Source organism: Athalia rosae, chromosome 4 (genome assembly GCF_917208135.1).
Source record: "Athalia rosae chromosome 4, iyAthRosa1.1, whole genome shotgun sequence".
Taxonomy (NCBI): Eukaryota; Metazoa; Arthropoda; class Insecta; order Hymenoptera; family Athaliidae; genus Athalia; species Athalia rosae.
Genome location: NC_064029.1, coordinates 960,395 through 981,871, shown reverse-complemented (window position 1 = coordinate 981,871; position 21,477 = coordinate 960,395). Strand labels below are relative to the sequence as shown.

The 21,477-nt window shown below is 43.0% G+C and overlaps 1 protein-coding gene across 11 annotated transcripts in view; it reads left to right on the top strand.

Moving 5' to 3' along the window:
- The window catches only part of LOC105687551 (protein qui-1), a 74,663-nt gene that overhangs the window by 51,942 nt on the left and 1,244 nt on the right, over positions 1-21,477 (top strand). For 9 of the 11 annotated variants that reach the window (XM_048654603.1, XM_012403296.3, XM_048654602.1 and 6 more), the window contains 13 exons: positions 9,277-9,314; positions 11,277-12,617; positions 15,560-15,639; positions 15,714-15,836; positions 16,141-16,283; positions 16,425-16,585; positions 16,690-18,386; positions 18,532-18,772; positions 18,846-19,504; positions 19,575-19,884; positions 19,965-20,190; positions 20,253-20,448; positions 20,517-21,033. In XM_048654603.1, the coding sequence (XP_048510560.1) occupies positions 12,509-12,617; positions 15,560-15,639; positions 15,714-15,836; positions 16,141-16,283; positions 16,425-16,585; positions 16,690-18,386; positions 18,532-18,772; positions 18,846-19,504; positions 19,575-19,884; positions 19,965-20,190; positions 20,253-20,448; positions 20,517-21,033 (4,462 nt within the window). In that variant the 5' untranslated portion in view covers positions 9,277-9,314; positions 11,277-12,508. Of the gene's footprint in view, positions 1-6,399; positions 8,376-9,276; positions 9,315-11,276; positions 12,618-15,559; positions 15,640-15,713; positions 15,837-16,140; positions 16,284-16,424; positions 16,586-16,689; positions 18,387-18,531; positions 18,773-18,845; positions 19,505-19,574; positions 19,885-19,964; positions 20,191-20,252; positions 20,449-20,516; positions 21,034-21,477 lie in introns of those variants that run through there. The other 2 variants (XM_048654599.1, XM_048654601.1) reach the window with 2 other exon arrangements.

Here is a 21,477-nt window from a genome sequence, read left to right as displayed (position 1 = left end):
ACCGACGAAAAGCTGCGCAGATAATATGCGAGGATTTTTATACGGACCGTAAAAAGAATCATTTATTATACACATCAAATACGAAACCAAGAAGCCTATAAAATTCTGGAAATCGACTGGCTATACTTCGTACCTTTACCTTGGTCATAAATCAAAAACGTTGTATCATAGCGAACCGTGAAAGGGAACCAAAGGGCGAAAAGGACGCGACCATCTCGTCGTAACCGAAATAATTCACCTTTTTTAATCGCACGATGTATCGCACGTTATGTAACGTCTCGTCGGTCGTGTATATGTGGATAGGAGAAACATGTTTAATTTTGACGAGATTTTATTTATTGTAACCCATCGGTATTCGAGGGAAGTTTATCTGTGCAACGAAATCCTCAAATTTCAGCAATTTTTCCCCTGCGATACATCGTCCATCTCGATAACACCACCAATCACAGCTGTGAGTCATCGGATTAAAAGCGGTGGAAATACGATACGAACGAATACAATGGGGCGTTTTATAAAAATTTCACCCGCTCCGATAACCGAGAAAGTGCATTCTTTGCAAAGAATGCACTCTCAGACTCTCGGATGCATTTCATTTTTTCCCGTATCAAAATTCTCTGGAATCGATGCGCAAAAAATCGCAGACCCGAGTCGAGGAGGGGGCGAGGGTGAAACGCAGCTCGAATTGGCATGGAATGCCCCGCATATGTATAATCGTAGAGGTATTATATCACCACACGTATCGGCGTTGGTTTAAATTTTACGATCGCCGCGATCATTTATCACAGCCTACATCGCGTATATCCTGTCATTTTATCAACAGCGTTTACTCGGACCGCTGCAACTATTTTTCGACGGACGCGATCGAAATTCGATCGCACTTGATTCCGCACCCTCGAAAAAACAACGTGAAAATAGGTGACCAACTGATTTATTTCTATAAATTCACCTTCGTTCTTTTTTCTTTTCGTTTTTCTAATTACTCGTACATCGTCAGACGTTCTTTTTATCGCGCTGACTGGCGAAAACGGAGATATACGAGATGAAAAAAGGGTGAACACAAATGTTTGTTTGCGAGCAACGCGCGGAGCGGAGAAATGAAAGTGACGGTACTCCATATAGATAAGAGGTCCTTTCCGTTTCGTTATAATTCGACTTTCTCTACGCTGAGAACGAAGCGTTCGCTCTACCAGCGGAATTCTATCGCGGGTAAAACCCTCGTATACACGGTCGCGTTAATTAGTTTTCACGGAGCAAAAAAAAAAAAAAAACAAGCGTCCATGTATAACCAGAGACGAAAAAAAATACATAAAACGATATGGGTAGCCATTGATTATGCGACATATCTCGTATAATTTCGTTGGGAAAAGTAACATAAAATCATTGAAACAATTAAGTAACGATCGATAGAGAGAACTTGATTTTCGATTCAGATTCTGTCGTATGAGTCGACGGATCAATTGCGGTGAGGTGAAGATAAATGAAGGAATGAGTCCGAAAATAGAATCGAATTTTGTTAGGAAGTACTAATTTCTCAGCGCGATAATCTTCTCCCTAATGATAATCTTGTACTATGTCGAAATTAGTAAGTAGAGATTGTATTACTATATACACGTAGATCGGTATAATGAAGATGGACACGAAAGGACGACAAGAGGCGCGTGGGATAACGAGGCCACTTTGTTAACCTGCGAAAATACCCACCGCGCAGAGTTCCCGGCTCGATTCGCGTTTCGCACAGTTTTCTCGGGACATCTTGCGTATCGCTTATTCAACTATATCCGATCAATTCTCACGGTTGGCCTTAATTTGTATCGCTAGCGATTTTCCGTATTCCATCTCGGTATTATGGATCGATTGAATTCGAGACTTGGAAATTAAATTTCCCCGCTGAAAATCAATCTCTCTTTCTCTCGTTTTCGATCTCGACGCGCCGCAGGAACGGCTGCGGTTCTTTGGGTTCGTTATCGCATGGAACAAAAAGGAGAACTTATTCCTGTCACGAAGCACGGGGAGCTATGCGAACGTGTAAATCGTGTCGCGATTCTAGACGCCGGTGGCTGTTGTAGGGGGAGATTGAACAGTATTTTAACTTGACGCGGTTTTTTTTCATAAAAAAAACCCACATCTCTCCGGCGGCGGGTTACCGCGACGATCGATGAACGGGATTGAAAAAACATGAGAATTGATCGAGTTTTGATGAAATTTAATTTCCATTTTTTCCGTCCCATTACTTCTTCGTGAATTACGTCCTAATAGTTCTTATTGAATTGGAATTGCCCTCATACGACGCCACGCAACGTACATGTCCGTGTACTCGACAACGTTACCGCGTTATCGCAGCTCAAAATCAGCTCATTTTTCGAATTACTTTTCGAAAAATAATTTAGCCAAACAAACGACCGTGGAAAGGAGTAGGCGCCGCGAGCCTCCGACTTAATCGAATCCCCGGGGACTCCAAGATCTATAAGAAGATAGCGCTGCCACGGAGAAAAAGAGATAAAGGAACAAGAAGAAGAAGAAGAAGAAGAAGAAGAAGAAGAAAAAGGAAAAAAAGTGGTGGAGGGTTGCGGTCTTCCACCACATTCTAAAGAAACAAGAATGTGCCAGTCTAGGCAGAGTGTATACCAACGACACTCAAAACTATCGCCCGGGAGTGCGAAGATACGAAAAAAAGGGATTCCCTGGAGAAGCTTTAGCCTCGTATCTCATCGTCCCACCGTTGTTAAGGGGCGTTCACCACCACAGGGGAATGGAGGAAACAAAAGGCTGCCCGGAAATTGAAGGATATTGGCCCGCGGTGAGCAAAGTGTGTCTCCGAGGATCGCGCACTTATTTTGCGATAGCACCGAGACGATCGTAATGGTTGCCGTATTATCGCTCATAATAGACATATCGGGTTTCGTCTATAAAATGTCTTGCGATATATCGAGAATCTGTCTCTGAGAATCGCCCGGGTATCAGGCCCGCGATAGACCTGATTTAGCGAGCGATAATTTCATTGCCGAGTTCGTCACGTCCTTCCGGTTGGAAAAATGAAAAAACACTAAATAAAAATAACGGAACGTCGAGAGTTGCGGTCGCTTTCGTTGGAAAAAGAAATTGCACAGATTCCTAATTAATTAATAACTTGATGGAAGCGGTTAATAATGCCGTACGTAAATCGAGTTATTATACTGACGTGAGTATTAAATCGTCTAATGCTCCATTATTCAGATTTTTTCATTATGAATTTATTACAGTTTACAGAGTTTGAGTATCACACGACGTGAGGATATCAAGCGAAAGTTAAACCACGCATTCTACTACATCGAGTTACGTAGAATTTACACTTGAAATTGGAAGCGAAAAAATAAAATGAGAAGGAAACGAAAACGTGTATGATGAAAATTTATATCGAGCTCAAAACTTTACTCGTTTACATTGGAACAATATAAAGCCACCGCGTGAAGAATTGAGTGTAAACGAACGATAGAAAAGAGAGAGAGAGAACTTTCCGAACGAGAAAAAAATACTTAATGAATAAAATAGGAGTCACGGGTATTTTGAACCGAAAAAGTGATACATCCGCGTGGATGTAATAGCTCAAAAAAATCTGATACCTCCCGAAGATTCGTCATTCAAATTTACACAGCGCAATGCACGCGTGTCCGGGTATGGAAAGGGGGTCGTCACATATTTCTTTATAAGAAACTTGATTTATTTCTCTCATATCTCATATTTACGGTTGATACGAAGTGAAGAGTAAAAAAGCGTAAGAAAAAAAAAAGGAAAGGGAATAACCGAGAAAGAAAATTTCTTTTCTTCTCGTTTTTTCGAAGAAGCATCACCTCTAATAATTCTACTTTATTACCCTCCCTTTCGCCGTACAACAAATACAACGTGTTCTTTCATTTATTTCGCTGGTCGCGAGGCGGCCATCTTACGTAATACAATATTCGTTTGTTCTTTGCCCTTTGCACTTTCGAGTGCGTCGTAGCGGAGGGAGGGTGGTAGCGGTGTTACGATTCGAATAGAATTCTCACCCGCTGCCGCGCGTTTCCAAGCTCGCCTAGCATTTAATCGTCCTGATATTGCGGGAGCAGCGGCTTGCCCGCTCGCCTTGCTTGCTTGCTTTGGGTTGGGCCCCCGGGTTCCGTTGGGTTAAACTGGGTTGAATTGGGTAGGGTTGAATAAGCCACGGTCAAGGTATACGTCCCGTAGATATAACGGGGTGAAGTATTATATAGGCGCTGAGAAACCACCGCGCACTTGTAATATAATGGGAGCGAATTGTGCGGCGTACTACGATTCGCAAACGTGCGCCAGCTTTTGGTACAGAGGAGGAGTTTCTGAAGCCTTAGGTATTATTGCGTATACCTATATACGTAGGCAATACAAGCCTACGCGGCGAGAAGGTGGAATACGACCTGTACGGGGGTTGTAGATGTTACCGAGGATTCCGCTTCGCGGGGCGTTTGAGATTTCCAGTCCTCGTAGACACGGGGCGAAATCCTCTCATCCGCTTTTCGCTCACACATCGGTGGCGGGCCGATTGAATGTAAAAATTAAATTTTCGCGATGACCGAAACTCCGAGCAACGTACGGGGCGCGCGCACGGGGAGTCGCAATTATACCGGGAACACAAAAAAGGGGTAGAAATTACTCTCGAAATTACGGAAAATGTACGACCGGACGGACGGACGTTCTTTGATCAACGCGTACACGTTCCGCACATACCGAGAGCAAACCAATCGGGGGAGTGGTGTTATTTCTCTGCAAGCACCGTTTCAGTGCTCTCCGTTTCGCCATTCGGAGCAATTAAAAATAAATGAGCACCACGAGGCTTGTAAGTATTTTCGAAAACTGCAACCCTGGCGTTCAAAGAGATATCTCTCGTTTCGAAGTGGGATGGTCGACGAATGGTAAATCCGTTCAAGGCCAACTCGTGCACTTTTCAAGAAATTATAATGATAGCTCCTTTCGAAAAAATTAAATCTGATTTCCCCTACTTTCAAAGAGTCAGAAATCACGAACGTTCGAAGTTGCACAAGTTGCGGTGCGCTAATTGTAAATTGCCAGCGAGTAGGCAGCCAAGCATTTCTGTGGCTGCTCGGAACTTCGAACCGTCATAACTCCCGAAGTCTTTGGCGCGTCAGGATTTCTATTCCTTGGTTTCTTTTTCTGGTTTATTCGTTTCGATACAGCGACAAATCGTTGTCGATATGATCCAATCTTCTTGCGAATCATTATTCTCCGAACAAGATTTTTCATTAATTTTTTTTCTCCACTCTGGAATCTGGAGCGGTTTAAGTGAAAATTTTTAAGAGACGGTCGACCACTTTGACGAGGAATTTTCCTCTTGGAAGTACGAACAATATTTGAACCTCTGTAAAAACAATGCCCCACATTGTTTCTTCTCTGGATATAGCTGTATAGTTACGGAACGGTATCCTCCGTACCTTCCACCGGGAGCACTTCACCTCGAGAATTTTTTCCGTGATAACTCGGTGCATACGCTTGTTTATTATCTACCTACGTATTACATCATCACCGACCTGCGGACGTAGCTCGCATGAATTCTGTATCTTTTACGTTCTGTGGACCACCTGCGACACCGTCGTTAATATTTGAAAATTTTTTTTTTTTCTGTAGAATACTAAATTACGGGTACTGAATTCTCTCACGCATCGATGTACTTCCATTGTACGAGTGTCGATAAATTATCTAGTCATATTCATTACAAGTCCCGTACCAAGAATATTAAACGAGGACTAGGTGAATAACGAGTATATTAAACCATAGAGGTATATTTATTCAACGTTTCGTACCAGGCGTTAATTACACCTCGAAGTTTCAGCGCGAATGAAAATTTGATCAGCTGGAATCGTTGTACAACTGTACAGAAATTGAAACGAGAGGAAAAATCAGAAATTTGGCAATGACAGGTGAAGAAAAAATCGAAAGTGAAATTTTATCGGATACGCCCGATCTCCAGCTAAAAAGACTGGTGAAATTGAAAATGCTTATTTGAACTGACCTGGAATGCCCCTATCTATATCGTGCAACGTACGTGTACCGTCTCGCTATAAATAGGTATAAAAATGTATTACCTCTTTTTTCAGACGCGCATGCAACGTAATATTCTATGGTATAAACCTCCGGCTATACAGTTACAGCACGCGTGAGATATCTATAGGTGTGTTTTCGCCCCGTGCCATCGATTTTTCTATAATTGAATAATACGTATATCGTATCCTGTTATCTGAAGTCGCATGCAAATAACTTGATTCTTCGGCTCGGAGCTGCTGAATAAATCAAAAGCTAATGACGGAGATTTCACGCCGTTACTGCAGGTACTACGATTTTTCGAACTCGCACGTTTTTTTCGATTTTTTTATTTTTTTTTAATATCTCCGTGGAATGAATGAGACGGAGAAAAATGCCTCTAGTTTCGTACATAATTCTGGAAACGAGATACGAGGGGCGAGATAATACAAATATCTGTGTTATACCCCGATAATTAATATAGTAACCCTATAGGCTTATCGTAATACTCCGCAGAGTCTAAAACACTCTCGTGATCGGTATCTTCAACGTTATTCCCAGATATATGGGTACAGTCGAAAGACCCGGACATTCCGCATGTGGATCACGAGCCGTACGTTGTGCCGTAGGTATACCGTCCCTACCCATATTCCCAGCGACCTTCCACTTTACACCCGTATAGTTTAAGTGCGTACGAAATCGATAAGACCAAGTGGGTATTTAGACCGAAAATATTCTCGGGCAAGTGGAAGGTTCTAATTAACATCGAGGGCTGGAAAACAAGAAGGGTGTAGACCGCGAAAAATGTAAATCGCCCCAATTCACAGTTGGATTTCAAAAATTCGGCTTACGATATATTTCCATGGAAAACAGCAATTTGCTCGAACTCGTTTGCTCATTCCGTTCGTCGGTCTGATCTTAATTCTTGAGAAGCTTAGCGCATTCAGACGAACCTCAAAGCTGAGCTTATAGTTTCCATTAACGAGGGCATGACGCTCTCAGCTATCAACGCTAAAGTACGCGACATTAACCAGTAAGAGCTTCGCTATAGGTATACCCAACTACGACTATTCTTTTATCGCCATTGACGCAATTCTCAGCTGATTTTTTTTTTTTCAACAGTTTTTTTTTTCACCGTCTCAAGTCGATTCACTTCCACCGAAACTTGTGTTTCTTTCTCACCGCCGTCCTTCCAGTTTTTCAGCTTTAATGACGCAAACAGTTATGATTATGTAACCCGTAAAATGTGCGTCTTCTTCAAATTCCCACAAAAATTAAGACCGCTTCTCCTCTAATTTTTCGATTAGTCAGTTTGATTTGTTTATACCGAAGACCGGAGGTGACGAGATGAAAAAGGAATAAAAAAAAAAAAGAAGGGAATACGAATCGCGATCTGTCATCGTAAGACGCAACGTGAAGCACTTTTCTGCAAGTTTGTATTAGCTATGGAAGGGTGTACGGGCGCATAAAAATTTGAACTTGACGCACCGAACAGCTGGGTTTGATTACTTTTTGTTTGCTTATCTTAGAGACTTTGGTTTGTTTAACGTGGCGAAGAGTTTGGAGCACGGGTCCGAAGTGAAAAAAAAAAAAAAAACAGAAATTGAGGTCGTCACATGTCAGAAGTTTTTTATTTTTCATTCGACTATCGGAACTTGGAAATTTTTCATTTCAATTTTGAGAGTTCGTCATAACGATACTGGTGCGCAGTTTTTTGAGTTTGTTTCAAATTTATCTCTGTACTCTGCAGCATATTCCGGCAGGTTATCGTAAGAAAAAAAAAAGAAATTAGACGGAACAATGATTAATGGAAGCGTTCCGCTTTAACGCGTTGTCGTATTGTATCGTCGACGTCTCACTTCTCCGTTATAACGTGAAAATATTCAAACTAAAAAAAACCAAGGCATGAAAAGTTGACGGAAAATTCATTCGATACGTAAACTCGTTCAGAAATGAAAGTCAACATTTTTGTTGGCAAGTTTGATAAAATTGCCAAGTAAACTCACGTTTCCTGTAAAAGAAAAATCCCTGTACAAGCATGAGACGACGTTCCGTCGTCCTTCGGGGTTTTTTTTTTTTCTCGTCATTTTGAAAAGTACATTGGCAAGGGAGAATGTGCCGATAGTACCGGAGCATGGGATTCGCTCGTCGAGGACACGTATGTACAAACATCCCCATACTTCATCCACTGCGCGACACTGTTTTCTACTTCGGGGCAAAACGACCGTTAGCAAACACTGGAAAGAAGCCAATTTGTTCCTGTACCATGAAAACGGCTGCCGAGAAATCAGGAATTACGAGTTACGGAATTGCAGGGACTCGACGGATTGACGTTAGATGTGTACATGGGTGTATGTATTCGCTTTTATCGTTCAAGTTTGCTACTTGTTCTTAGGTCTGTCGCACGTCCACAAAAGCTAATGGAATCACGAAAAACCAATTTTTCCACCCTCCTGTAATCGGATTTTTATACGATTTACACGCCCGGTAGTCGTGGCGAGTCCATCGTGAGCCCCAAAATAATTTACGTCTGCTTTTGTGCCTTTGAAAGTCCAAGGAATTGAGTCCGAGGAAGCGAGTAGTTAATCGAGGTGTTATATCGTCACGACAGTTTTGGAAAAAAAGGGGATGAAATTTGTCGGCATTGCCAGACGGTTGTGATAAAATGATCGCGGTATTGTTCGCGTATAAGTATATAATACCTACTGACCTACCAGAGGTTTTGCGCGCGCTATAGGCGTGTACGGAGCTTAATTAAATTCCACCGGTGGTCTACGGCGCAAAATCCATAAATGTTAGGATCAGCCTTCCGATTGAATACCGCTTCGGCCGACCCGAGAGTATGAGATAATGGAAGGCTGCAGCTTTATAGATAAAATTCGCTATTCCCCTGTCCGATCAGGACTTACACGCCGTGCGATTTTTCACGCTTCACGCGCTCCCCGGGTACACAGCATCTATTTATGAACAGCATGGGATTTTCGATGTGTCGTACCTTGCGCCAATTTTCGCGATCGTCGCGAATCTCTTTCGTCGCGCGTTTTTGCAAATCATCCGAAAAGTCAGATGATCTTTATCGAAATCGTACGAAAATCTTTGCGATTATTAAATTATCCTCAATTAACATGGGAAACAAGGTGGAACGGAGTGCACCCTCATAATCTCCATTTTATTTTGTCCGCGTTTTTAATTCAACGGAATTAAAACACGGTAGTAAGTTTTTCTAAATATCGTTTTGCATTTCTGTTTCAGATGCTCCAGGTGGAAACGACCTCGATACGATACTGAGGGTAGGAAAGGATTTTTAATTACACTGCCCACATTTTCTCACCAAGTTAGACGCGTACCTCATTTGCATATTTATTTTCACCAGTCGTATAATAATCATATAACTCCTCTGTCGCGGTTGTGGTCAAATCGATCCTGCGAAGAAGCCCGAGAATATGGCTAACATCGCGTTCATTAATTATTCAAATTACTGGATCAGAATAGGCAGGATCGGGACGGGGGTCAGTAGGAATATCGGGGCATTTCCATGACCTGTACCGGATAGGTCACCGGGGGGCCATAGAGCTATTTGGCTCGGCGAACAAACGCGCATGCATGATTAATTCGATATATCCGCTAACCATCAAAATCAGCGGTGGACGTCGCAGAAAAAAAAAAAACGCGGCCCGTACCTTGGCGTGGAAAGCCACATTATATGCTCGCGCACGATTGGACGGACAATAATGGGCCGTCGAATTAGGTCTCGACAGCTTGTAACACGGTCAGTTTGATGGCATCAGGGAATAGAAGGAATTACTTCTGTACAGCGTGGTCCATCCGCACCCTATTGACTGCGGGTGGGTTGTACTTTCGCGAGTTACGTACAGTCCCAGAGACCGACCGACCAACAGGATCACCGCATCGTGCAGTAACTACTGTCGCAAACAGTTTTGAACTTTAATTACCATTTGTGGTCCAACTGCGACCAGCTCGGTTAATAGCTTACATGATTGGCCAATATTATGCCAATATTATCTGCTTTCACCGTTGCATATTCAAAAGGATTTGATTTCATCAATTTTACGTGTTCTAATTAACGAATAACCGTACGACGTTCGGTCTTTTCGGTTGAATATGTACAACAATTCAACTGCGAAGTATTTCGGTACTCGTCTGAGTCTGACTAGCGAAATCTAAAGAAAAAAGAAAACGAAGAAGTTGGAGAACTAAGAACAAAAAAAAATTCCAAGAGTTCGCTGTCAGAAGCAAGGATAAACCGGCGTACGCTGTTGGAGAATTAGCGTCTGTCTTCGATTCTCTAGGGACTCTTCCTTACGCAGTGAAGCTAGAAGGAGTCCGGATGGGGGTGTTCGAATTTAATCTGAAAATGGGCTGACTGAGAACGGTTTGCCTCGGTTTGAAATTCTCGCATCGTCTGATACTGTAGAATCTAAACCACACGTTAATACCTCAGTTGAATATTTTGACTCTCGTTCCTTGTTCTCCGGTCTTCAAGCCGAACAATATTTCCGAGATACGTCGCGTCGCGTAGTTGCTGCTGCAGTGGAAACGGATCGCCTCGGGCTTCAACAAACAACAATCGAGATTCTGCGTTATTTTTTTTTCTCACGATAGGAATGGTAATAACTTTCATTCGTGACGTTTCTGCGGTAAAAAAAAAGAGAAAATAAAGAAAAATAGTTCAATGTAATAAGAATTCTCTACAGAGGAAATTCTCCGGCGCCGCAATGTATATCGATTGCGATGAGCGAACCGACAACTCGAAGATGGTGTATCAAACTTACCGCACGAGCCTCTCAAATTGTCATGCGGAATTAGAAGTTGCGGAGCCGGTTACAAGTGCTCTTTTTCCCCTTCTTTTTCTCTACTTATTTTCGCATCGCGGCACTTTCGTGCGCATACCTTGTACCGCGAGCACTTATACAGCTTATTCATTTTCCTCCTCGGTTATAATTACTACCATGTTTGATATCTACTCGTTGTCGGGCTTCCGTACGCAGCTTTCAAATTACGGTCTTGACTAATGAAAGTCCATGGAAAATTATGTTCAAAGGTTTTGCCTCGACAATCAAACCCGTGAAGAGATTTTGAGGGTACTTCGTTAAATAATCGATGCGGGTATAGTTTCGACCGGGATTCCTCGAGTTACACATCGACAAGATTTCGTGTCCAAATTCCAAAGAAAATATATCCGTTCGCCCACATGTTAATGAAAGTTTCTTTTTTTTTTCTGTTTGTTACAGGAGGGCAAAGTAGAGCCGCAAATATGGGTCTCACATAGTGAGGGGCAGCCAGCCTTGGCAGATATTTGATGCGAACCGCGAAGTTAGCTTGACACGAGCTACCGAGCAGAGAATAAAGTATTAGAAAAGTTTCATGTAGAGAGCGAGCGCGGAAAAAGCTAAGAGAAAAAACGAAGAAACTCAGTCGAAAGAAAACACTCTAGTCACCAGTATTTAAAGTATTCCATAAAGAACCTAATATATTTCAATTAGATTAAAGAACCTCAAATCATAGTGGACTTAATATTTGAACGAAGAAAGAAAAAAGAAGAAAATCAGGAATAAATTAGCTGGAATCGAAAAATGCTTGATCAGGAATAAAAAATGATAAGCACGTAATGTTAGTATGAATTATTGATTAGCAACGTAAAATATTTAATGATAAAACAAGTACCATCGATTTAAATATTAAAATTTGATGTAAGAATTGTAGATAATACAATACATAGCGAAGACAATCCTAGTTGTAATACAAAAGAAAAGAAAAAAAAAAGAGCACAAAAGTAGAGAAAACTATTGGAAACTTTTTCTCTGGTTATATAAACAAAAAAGAAAAAGATCGATCGATCGAGTAATACAAATTTATTGAATCGAACACGTAAACGGATTTGTTGAATATAAATTTATTCATAAAATAATTAAAGCGGATATACGATATGGTTGAAAAGTAAATTGTTCTATACATAAATACAAATATAAATAAAAGAAAGAATATATATACATATATTATACATCTACATCTATTATACGTTAGCTCTGAATATGAAAATCTATGATATAAAAATTGTTGAATACAAGTAGGCGTACTCGTAATCACCGGATTACATTATATTGCTAGTTGTTGATCACGAATTACAAAGAAATAGCTTAACTCCAAATCGAACGCTACTACAGAGAGATAGACGAAAAAAGAGAGAAAAGAAATCCCGCTGAGTCCTCGGAATAATCTGAACAAGCAATTATCTGTGATAAGAATTCAAAAAATCGACGAAACCACTGGTCAACTACTGTACAGCGGAATAAAAAGGAGACAGATTCTAACGGGGGGAAATAATCAGCCCGACGTTGCGACTGGAAAACAGAAGGACAGCACAAAAAAAGAGGATATCGAAAGGGAGACAAACTACAGCCGAAACTTCCACCCGGTCTTATCTAACAGACCTGAAGGTTGCCCCGTTTCAAACGAACGCACAATGAATTTGGAAGTGGAACTGATAGCAGGGGTGATAAAGGGTGGACCTCCCCCTCCGCATCTACCCGCCCCCCGCCTCGTCAAGATATTCATTGCCGGTGAACGTGACGGTAAGTTTAACCAATTTTTCCTCTCATTGATTATCAATACCCCCCCTTTTTCATTTTCATCTATTTTTCTGCGAACGTTCACGTGCAATCGATAGTAACCGAGAACGCGTAGTTCGACTGTAGGAAATTAAGGCTGATCTCTGGAATTAATTTGTTGACGAGCTTATCGTATCGGAAAAAGCTCCGGTACACGTAGGCGAGTCAAAAGTAAACCTCCTGCCATTCTGTGGTAAATAATTTCCCTTTGGTTGCGAAAAGGGAGGGATAATAGTAACGAGTATATTATAACATCTCTCTTCTGATATGCAAAATAGGTTTTATGTATGGTAATGCATACCGTTGGGTGTAAGGCCGTTTCTGGGTAAAAACATTCATCATCTGTTACAACTCGCGGAGAGAAGGATATACGAAACAGCAACGCTGACGTTGTATAATATTTCCACCAAAAAGGAACTCTACGTACACCGCGAACGTGTCGTTACTTTTATACACTCGAAATGCATTATTTACACCGCTTGCTTTTGAACCATATTCTTGTATTTCGTGAAGCAATTATTTTTTCTCTCGTTCTTCTGAATGTCCAGGGCCTTTTACCCCTACCCTGAAGAGCTTTTTTTCGAGTACCAATTCACTTGTTCCAATTATCCTTCTTCGTGAGCGCCTGAGATTTTTTCCCGTTTTTCTCTACGACGTTTTTCCCTAATCAGAATCGGAACGATGACTATTACCTTGTCAGCGATTCAAATGATATCCTATGATTATCGTTATGTTCTCGTTTTTCACCAGAAACTTTCCGAATAATGAAGGAAATGTTAAACTAGTTTCCATAAAGTGTTCCAGGCATTACCGGGTTTATCATGCGTCTTTGAATATACATCAGATCACTCGGAGAATAGAGTTGGGAAATTTCCGCGCAACTGGCATGATTATGATGTACATAGCAGGAAACGTATTCCGTATAACCTGTCTAATTTGTTCCCAGGGTTACAATCCTTGTAAGCGCTCCATCGCGTCCCGGATTATAAAAGTTATAATTCTTACCAGCGAGATAGCTCGACTTCGTCATTGAAACCACATTCGATACATGCAGTTATGACATGATACGCGTAAATAGATTTGCGGTTTCGACGGACGTTGACATTCTGTAAATCAAAAATGTGGTTCGCATGCGATAGGCAGAAATCTGCCGTTTAAACCCCCCGGGGGCAAGCGTTCGAAGAGATTTTTTTATTTTAATCTCTTTTTGTTCGCTTTCACTCAAAGGGGGCATTTGTAATCCCAACAAATCCCGCGCCGCGCCTATCTGAAATCTCCGCGTTTACACGGAAATTATAGAAAGGACCCGAATCTGATGAAAAATTTAACATCGTTTGCTTCCGGATTCGGGAATTTATGGGATACGGAAATCACGAGGGGGATATCAGGTATGAGTGAAAAAAATACTCAGGTGCGAAAAACGATTGGATTTTTAGTTCCGCAACAATTTTTATTTCAAATCGACAAGTTAATTGTTTTGCTTTGCACGTGTATACTTTTTATGTTTTGTTCTGAAAATTTTTGAACGCAGTTGCAGGTTCGAAGGTTGTGATCAGGATACGACGATGATCAACTTTCCGCGATTGGACGTGTCAATATTTGAAATTCGAATTCAGTTCGAGTAATTAGCAAACTAAATTTTCACTCCCGTTATCGCAGATCAGCAAATTATGTCGCATTTGATGATAATCACAGCGAGCCAATTACGAGCATATAATCTTATAGTCAATCAAAGTGTTCGCGCACTGCAGCGGACGTATACAGTACAAGTACGTTATGAATTTCATTAGTCCGGACACAGTTTCGCTCAATTTGTCGAATGTATGTTACCATTGATTCGACGACACAGCCTGTTTTATACCTAGTGTAAATTATTCGCCGTTAATTATGAATCCCGCATCGTCATTTGATTCTGCGTTACCTATTCGAGATTCATAAGGGTAATCGAGAGGGGGATGGAAATTTTATAACATCAGTTGAATTCGCGTGTGGTGTACCCACGCATAAGAGACGGCGGCAAATGATACTTGCGAGAGTTTGCTCGGTAGTTCCATACGGTAATACAAGTCTTTAATATCTTCCGTAGCAAAAGTTAATATTACTCGCGAGCTAATTTGAAATATCCCAAGGGCAATTAAATCGTGATCGTTTCGTACCCCCGATCCGAACCAAGTGCAAACCTCACAATGAACGCCCTTCGGGATCGAGTTCACGTATAACCAGAAACTTAGTTTGATTCGTCTAAATATGAATTGCGTACAAATGAGTTTTATCTCCATATACATAACTCCGAGGTCCTCCGTATCTTTCCTCATCTACATTTTCAATCTGCCAATGGGAACTCGGATGAGAGAGTTAGAGACGTCGTGCACGCATCCGTGTACATCGTACTGCTCTGGTAATGTACGGCTCACTACTCACCTTAACAGTTCGTTAAACTGGGTCCACAATCTTCAAAGTTAAATTACAAAGGGACAGGATTTGAATGCGCTCCTAGTTTCAGCGAGAGAAAGAGATGGGCGGCGGGGGCACCCCGGTAGCTTTGAATAACACGTTGTAAATCGAATCATTCGAAAGCTCCGAGAGACTACTACTTCATTTCTATTGCTATGAAGTAAAGGGAGCTATGTATATGCAAACTTAACGCATTTCCTCTTATATAAATCGCGAATGAGTGCAATAATTCAATCTAGCGAATGCTGATAATATCGCCGTCGAGTGGCCCTGCGAATGCAAATTTCAACTAGACTGTACATTGCGGAGTACAAAAGTGATTTACCGAAGAGATGAAAACGAACCTGAACGACTCGTAATTTCATTTTATTTTTTATCATGGATTTATTTGATTCCTTCAACTGACCTGCTTTCATCCGTACTTGTATGACACCTTGAATTTTTCTTTCCAGAATTTCACGAAGAAAGAAAGCAACTCCTCGAAGGAGTCGGGCCAGAGTTACAATCAATTTACGATGACATGGGAATCGAAGTATGGAGTTCCGAACAAAGAATCTTTCTCTCATATTTTAAGTACAATTCAAAAGCAGAACTTCAAACTTTCAGGTACTGCTCGTTGACATGCAATATGGAACGGACAAAGATCCCGATGTAAATCCACGTCTAGCTGAATTATTCTTAGACGAAATAAGCGCATCGCATCGCCATTCAAGGGGATGTTTTCTTCTGGTAAGCTCGACGACAGTGGAGAAAAAAAAGAACGAAAAATAGTCAGAATCCAACAAGGGACGTGCGAATGCTCCGAGACGTGTCTTTTTGGCTCGCTTGTGGATTACTCATGTTTTCCCGCATCTTTTTGTACTTGCTACACGTCTCGGTGTTACGGTTTAAGGCTCTGAAAAAAAAAGTCGCGCGCATTTCGCGATCTCTAGTAGCGAGCTGCATCGTTATTTATTTTTTTTTTTTCGAAAATACCGAGTCCACTTTTTTCATTTCCCCGGGATTCATGACAAAGTTTTCGTATTGTTATCAGCTTTTGGTGGGTGCTGATTACAAAACTGGTTGGGTGCCGACGAGGTTCACCGAAGAAACTTACAAGGCTCTCCTAACGCATTGTTCCTTTCTCGAAGAGTATTACGCTCGGGAAGGATCTTCCTACGTACTAAAGGCTTCCAGGTGACGGTCAAAAATGTCGTTGTACTTTTGTCGGTTGCTGTAGCTGAGCATCTGGTTGAAAATCGATTTCTTTTTTTTCTAATCTGAATGAATGCGTCGATCATAATTGCGTCTTTCATGTGTATGTGGTTGTTCGTCCAGTGAAGAGACGGCTCAGGATGATTGGCATCAGCAGCACGAGTCGAATTTGAGAAAAGCTTTAAAAATAGCAGCTGAATCGGCGATCTTGGAACATTCCGATAACACGGAGATTAAAAATATCTTACATTCGACCGCTGAGCGACAACTAGAACACGGCCTAAGTACGTGAAAAACCAATGCTTTACCTAACTCGGTGATAAATTAACGAGAAAAGTTATCCGAAAGACGAAAATCCTGATGGGACTTTTTTTATCTCCACTCTTAGGTTTGGACGAAGATGGTAATGGCGTGATAACGGTTATACGAAATTGGACGGGGCCGACAGCTCCTACCGTCGAACCCGGGGCTTCGACCTTGAAATCTAGAACCGAAGCTTGTTTACCGGATGAAAACGTGATCCGGCATGACGTAGAGTACAAAATAGGAGGAATAGACCCCGACTGTTCGTCTCACGATACCTACTTGACTAGAATGCGTCAGCAAGTTCTGGAAAGAATTCAAGGCCTGGTTAACGAGTCGGTCGAAATCGATCCGGAAATTAAAAGTCGGAAAAAAATGGTCCAGGCTGTGTACGCGGAGAGTTTGGCGCATTTGGGCTTATTGAGGGAGGTCGTACCGGTCGACGAGGGCGGTAAATCGATAGCTAAAATTAAAGAACTGTTGCTCGCGGGACGAGAGCGAAAACACGGACCGATTCTGGTCTGGGGCCCGAAGTCATCGGGCAAAACGGCAACGTTAGCGACCGTTTACGAAAACGCGCCAAATTGGTTCGACGGACCGACCGTGCGGATCGTGAGACTGTGCACATCCACGCCGAGATCCGCTTACAGCTTAGAACTTCTGCGAGTTTTGTGCGAGCATATCGGATTTTTGTCGGGTAACAACGACGGGAATATCCCCAGAGACGCTTCCTTCGATCCTTTGTATTTGAATAACTGGTTCAGTCAGATAATGCGGGGAATAGAAGAAAATCCCATGCCGGAACAGCTGGTAATTTTGGTGGATGATCTGCACCGGCTGCATCCACTGGAGTGTGATATTGTAGCAGCGTTATCTTGGTTGCCTCTGAATCTACCGAAAGGTGTGCATTTTATCGCCACAACCGCCGTACCTCCGGAAGCATTGAGGCTCACCCCGTTGCAGAAGGAGAGATTGAGGAGTTCGGAAATATTGATAGAATTGCCGGAGGCTAAAAGTAACGTGCCGGACGTTGACGCGGCTTTCGACCGTCTGGAAAGACTGGCCGGACTAAAAGGAGCTACCAGAATTGGGTCACTTTTGGCATGCACGGAGTACGGGCTGTCGGAAACGGAAATTCTGGAGTTAATAATGCCCACCGGAGGGGACGGACCCCTGGTTCTATCCAATGGGCAATTCAACTTCTCGACTTGGTGCTTGGTCAAACGAACGATGAACCCTTGGCTCAAGATCAGAGTGATGAGCGGACGTCTGATGTTCAGTTGGCGTTGGTCTAGCGGTGAAGTGGCGCGAAAGAGATACTTCGCTACTCAGGATAGCTCGAGATCAGCCTATGCAGAAGTAGCGAATCTGTTCTTCTCGGAAGACTCCGACGAAAGTGACGAAAAATCACCCGAAGATCCGGGTTCACCACCGGCCAAAGAAACTCCATTCCAAAGTGCACCGAGATCTCAAGATATTACCTACACTATTCGTCACGTCGAGGAAGCTTGGTTGCATCTTTTACGTGCCGGTGACGTTGACAGATTGAAGAGACTGGCTGTATGCGCATTTGATTTCCTCTTAGCAGCCGTTCAGATGATATCCGTCAGTTACCTACGTTGTGTGCTGGAACACGCCAGGAGATATTTGCTCGAAAGAGACTTAGAACTGGTTTACTACGCGGTTCGAAAATCCAGCGACGTTCTAACTAGAGATCCCCTGCAGTTAGGGGCGCAATTGATCTGCTGGCTGAGACCCGTCGCCGAAGATGGCGGAGATTTGGTAAGAAGTATTTCAGTAAAAGCCAGGCGTAAAAAGTAATCCTTGGCTATTCCTGTGAATCTGAATCTCGCTTGTCTCCTTTTCTAACAAAATTTGCGATTCAAAACACCTATTTTCCGCCTTCACCCCATTTCCGCCGTTCTAGGTGAGTCGAATGGTAATGGCAGCTATGGCTTGGTGCGATGGCTACGCGGCACCGCTATTGGTACCATTGAATGGGTGGCTGCAGCCACCGCTTCCACTTCAAATTCGCGTTCTCACCTGTCCTCAAGGTGTGAGATTGGTGGAGGCAGCGCCTTCGGGACAGCACGTGGTCGTAGTACCTCCTCAGGGTGACGCTCAGCTTTGGCACGTAATGTCTGGTCAGCTGGTTCACACTTTCAAAGGTTCTTATTCCTTCTCATATTCACTTCGATTATCGTGGAAGAACATCCGGAATGTTTTACGAAATTTTCACAGGTCATTCGGGGCCGATATCGTGCTTGGCGATTACCAAGCAGTCTCAATATTTAATGACCGGTTCCGAAGACACGTCTATAATAGTATGGGACATGAAAGAACTCACTATGAAGCAACGAATTTGTGAGCATATCGCCCCCGTCCTTTCTCTCACCCCGGCGATGGGAAATTCCATAATAGTGAGCGGCGGCGAAGATTCTAGAATAATTGCAACTCGGCTACTGACGGGTGAGGTGTTGATGAAAGTTGATCATCATCGGGGCCCGGTGACTTCTCTACGCGTTGACTCCGCCGGGGAAGTCTTGGTTTCTGGATCGTCGGACGCAACCGTTTGCCTCTGGTCCCTCGAAAGTTTTACATTGCTGAATACCATTCCTCTTCCGTCTCCTGTTACAATGCTCGACGTTTCTACCGACTCAGTCTTCCTCCTCGCTGCCTGCGAGGACCAAAAATTGTACCTAAGATCGTTGGCAACCGGCACAGAGATCCATACACTGAGAGGACATCAAGGTCCTATAAAGAGCGTGTGCTTGGCAAAAGATTGTAGAAGAGCCGTGGCTGGTGGAGTTGACGGAAGGGTTTCGGTATTCGACATGCACAGTGGAAGATTGACGAAGGCGTTGCCCGCGAGTCCATCGGCAGACGTGACGTCGGTGAAGGTAAGGAATTCCAAATGACCCTCGCACTTAGCTGGTATGATTTTTATCTAAGAGACTCGCGATTTTACAGGTGACGGAAAAAGACGATTTCCTAATAACTGCTGGCGGTGGTCGTGTAAATTATTGGAGTTTTCGGGGGGAGGAGGTTGCCACACGTCCGTCAAAGGCAGGTGGAAAGCAGGAGTCGCTTCAGCCCCATGGAGCTCCTATCTCGTGCTTGGATGTTTCCAGAGACGGTGCAATGGCTGTTACCGGCGGTGTGGACTCGCTCGTTAATCTCTGGCAGCTAAACACTCACGAATTAGTGTCCACGTTGGAAGGGCACATCGCGAGTGTTACTTGCGTTGCTTTTTCCGCCTCTGGTCTTTTCGCTGCTTCAGGTAGATACGCGATTCGGTCGATGAAAGATCAGATTCCGGTGAGCGATTTCGCACGAAATTTCAATTTCTGGCGGTTGTAGGGTCCGAGGATAAAACTGTCAGAGTATGGGGACTAACTTTGGGCCTTGTAGTCGCGACTTTCAGACATCAAGCTCCCGTAACCGCTGTAACGGTTATGCTGGACGGACGAAGAGTCGTCAGTTCCGACAGAGCTGGTTCTATAAGAGTTTGGGCTGCTGATAGTGGAACTCTGATTCAATCGCTCTGCGGACCCGGTCGATGTTTTGCGGTAGCTTCTGATATGAGGTAAAAAAAAAACGAAGTTGGAAAAAAATGAGACAGCTAAAAATAATCCGTCCAATTTTTAGATACACCGTCTGTGGTTCCGGAGATAATCACATTAGAATTCTTGGCTTGGGATTGGGACCGGAGGAAAAATACCCTGTTTCCCATTCCCAGGATATCACCTGTCTCGTCGTTACTCCGGATTCTCAATCGCTGATAACCGGCTCCAGAGATATGAGTTTAAAAGTATGGCAACTCGCGGGAGGAAAATTGTCCCAGGTAGGCGGGCGCAATAAAATCTTTCGCACGATGATGCGCATTTTTTACCGATCATTGAATGTTATCAGGTCCTGGTGGGACACACCGATCACGTTACTTGCGTAGCGGTAGCCGTTTCGGACAAATCCATTGTAGTATCCGGTTCGAGAGATGCGAATTTGATCGTATGGGACATAAACACCGGTGCGGATCTCCACACTTTAACCGGACATCTCGGCTACGTAACGTGCATTCGTCTTTCCGGAGACGGTACTTTGGCGGTGTCTGGTAGCGAGGACAAAAGCCTGATTGTCTGGGACACTAAAAAGGGAACTGCCTTGAGTTCCATTATGCTGCACGTTCCGGTATTGGGGGTTGAAATGTCCACTGATTGCTCAAGACTCGCGTTACACTTATTGGAACACAAGTGTCTGCCCATTTTATGCCTCCACAACACCCCCGCACAGTACGTCAAACTTCCCGAATACGTGGCCCCGAGGGATCTCAGACCTCCGGGGCCAAAGAGACCGGCGAGAAGATTGCTCAAGAAGGAGGTATCCTTGGACACTTATACGTGGCAGAGAAAATACGGTCATCTCACGTCAGGTAACGACCGACATTTTTGTTCATAAATTCCGAAGCATACGTATCGATCCCAAGATTACCAGCCAGTTGTTAAAGTTGCACTTCTCGTAAAAGCAACAGAATTTACGAGTTCCTCCGAGATGAAACATGCAGATATAAAGAAAATTTACATAATCCAATTGGATCGTTATCCATTATGCGCCGTCAGTTTTATCTACTTGTGCATGTATATTTCGTCGGCAACTTTCAGTGGGATTCGTTTAATCGAGCGTTTTATTTTTTTTTTTCTATTTTTTATAAATGTTACTCACATAACCGATAATTCAGCATAAATTTTTACAAATAATAACACAATCCGATAAGTATAACTTGCGAATGTGCGAATGCAGTCAGATTGATCTTGGTTCGAAGTGAATGTCAAGTCCCATGACAAGTCTTGACGCTTGACTTGATTAAAATGCGTTG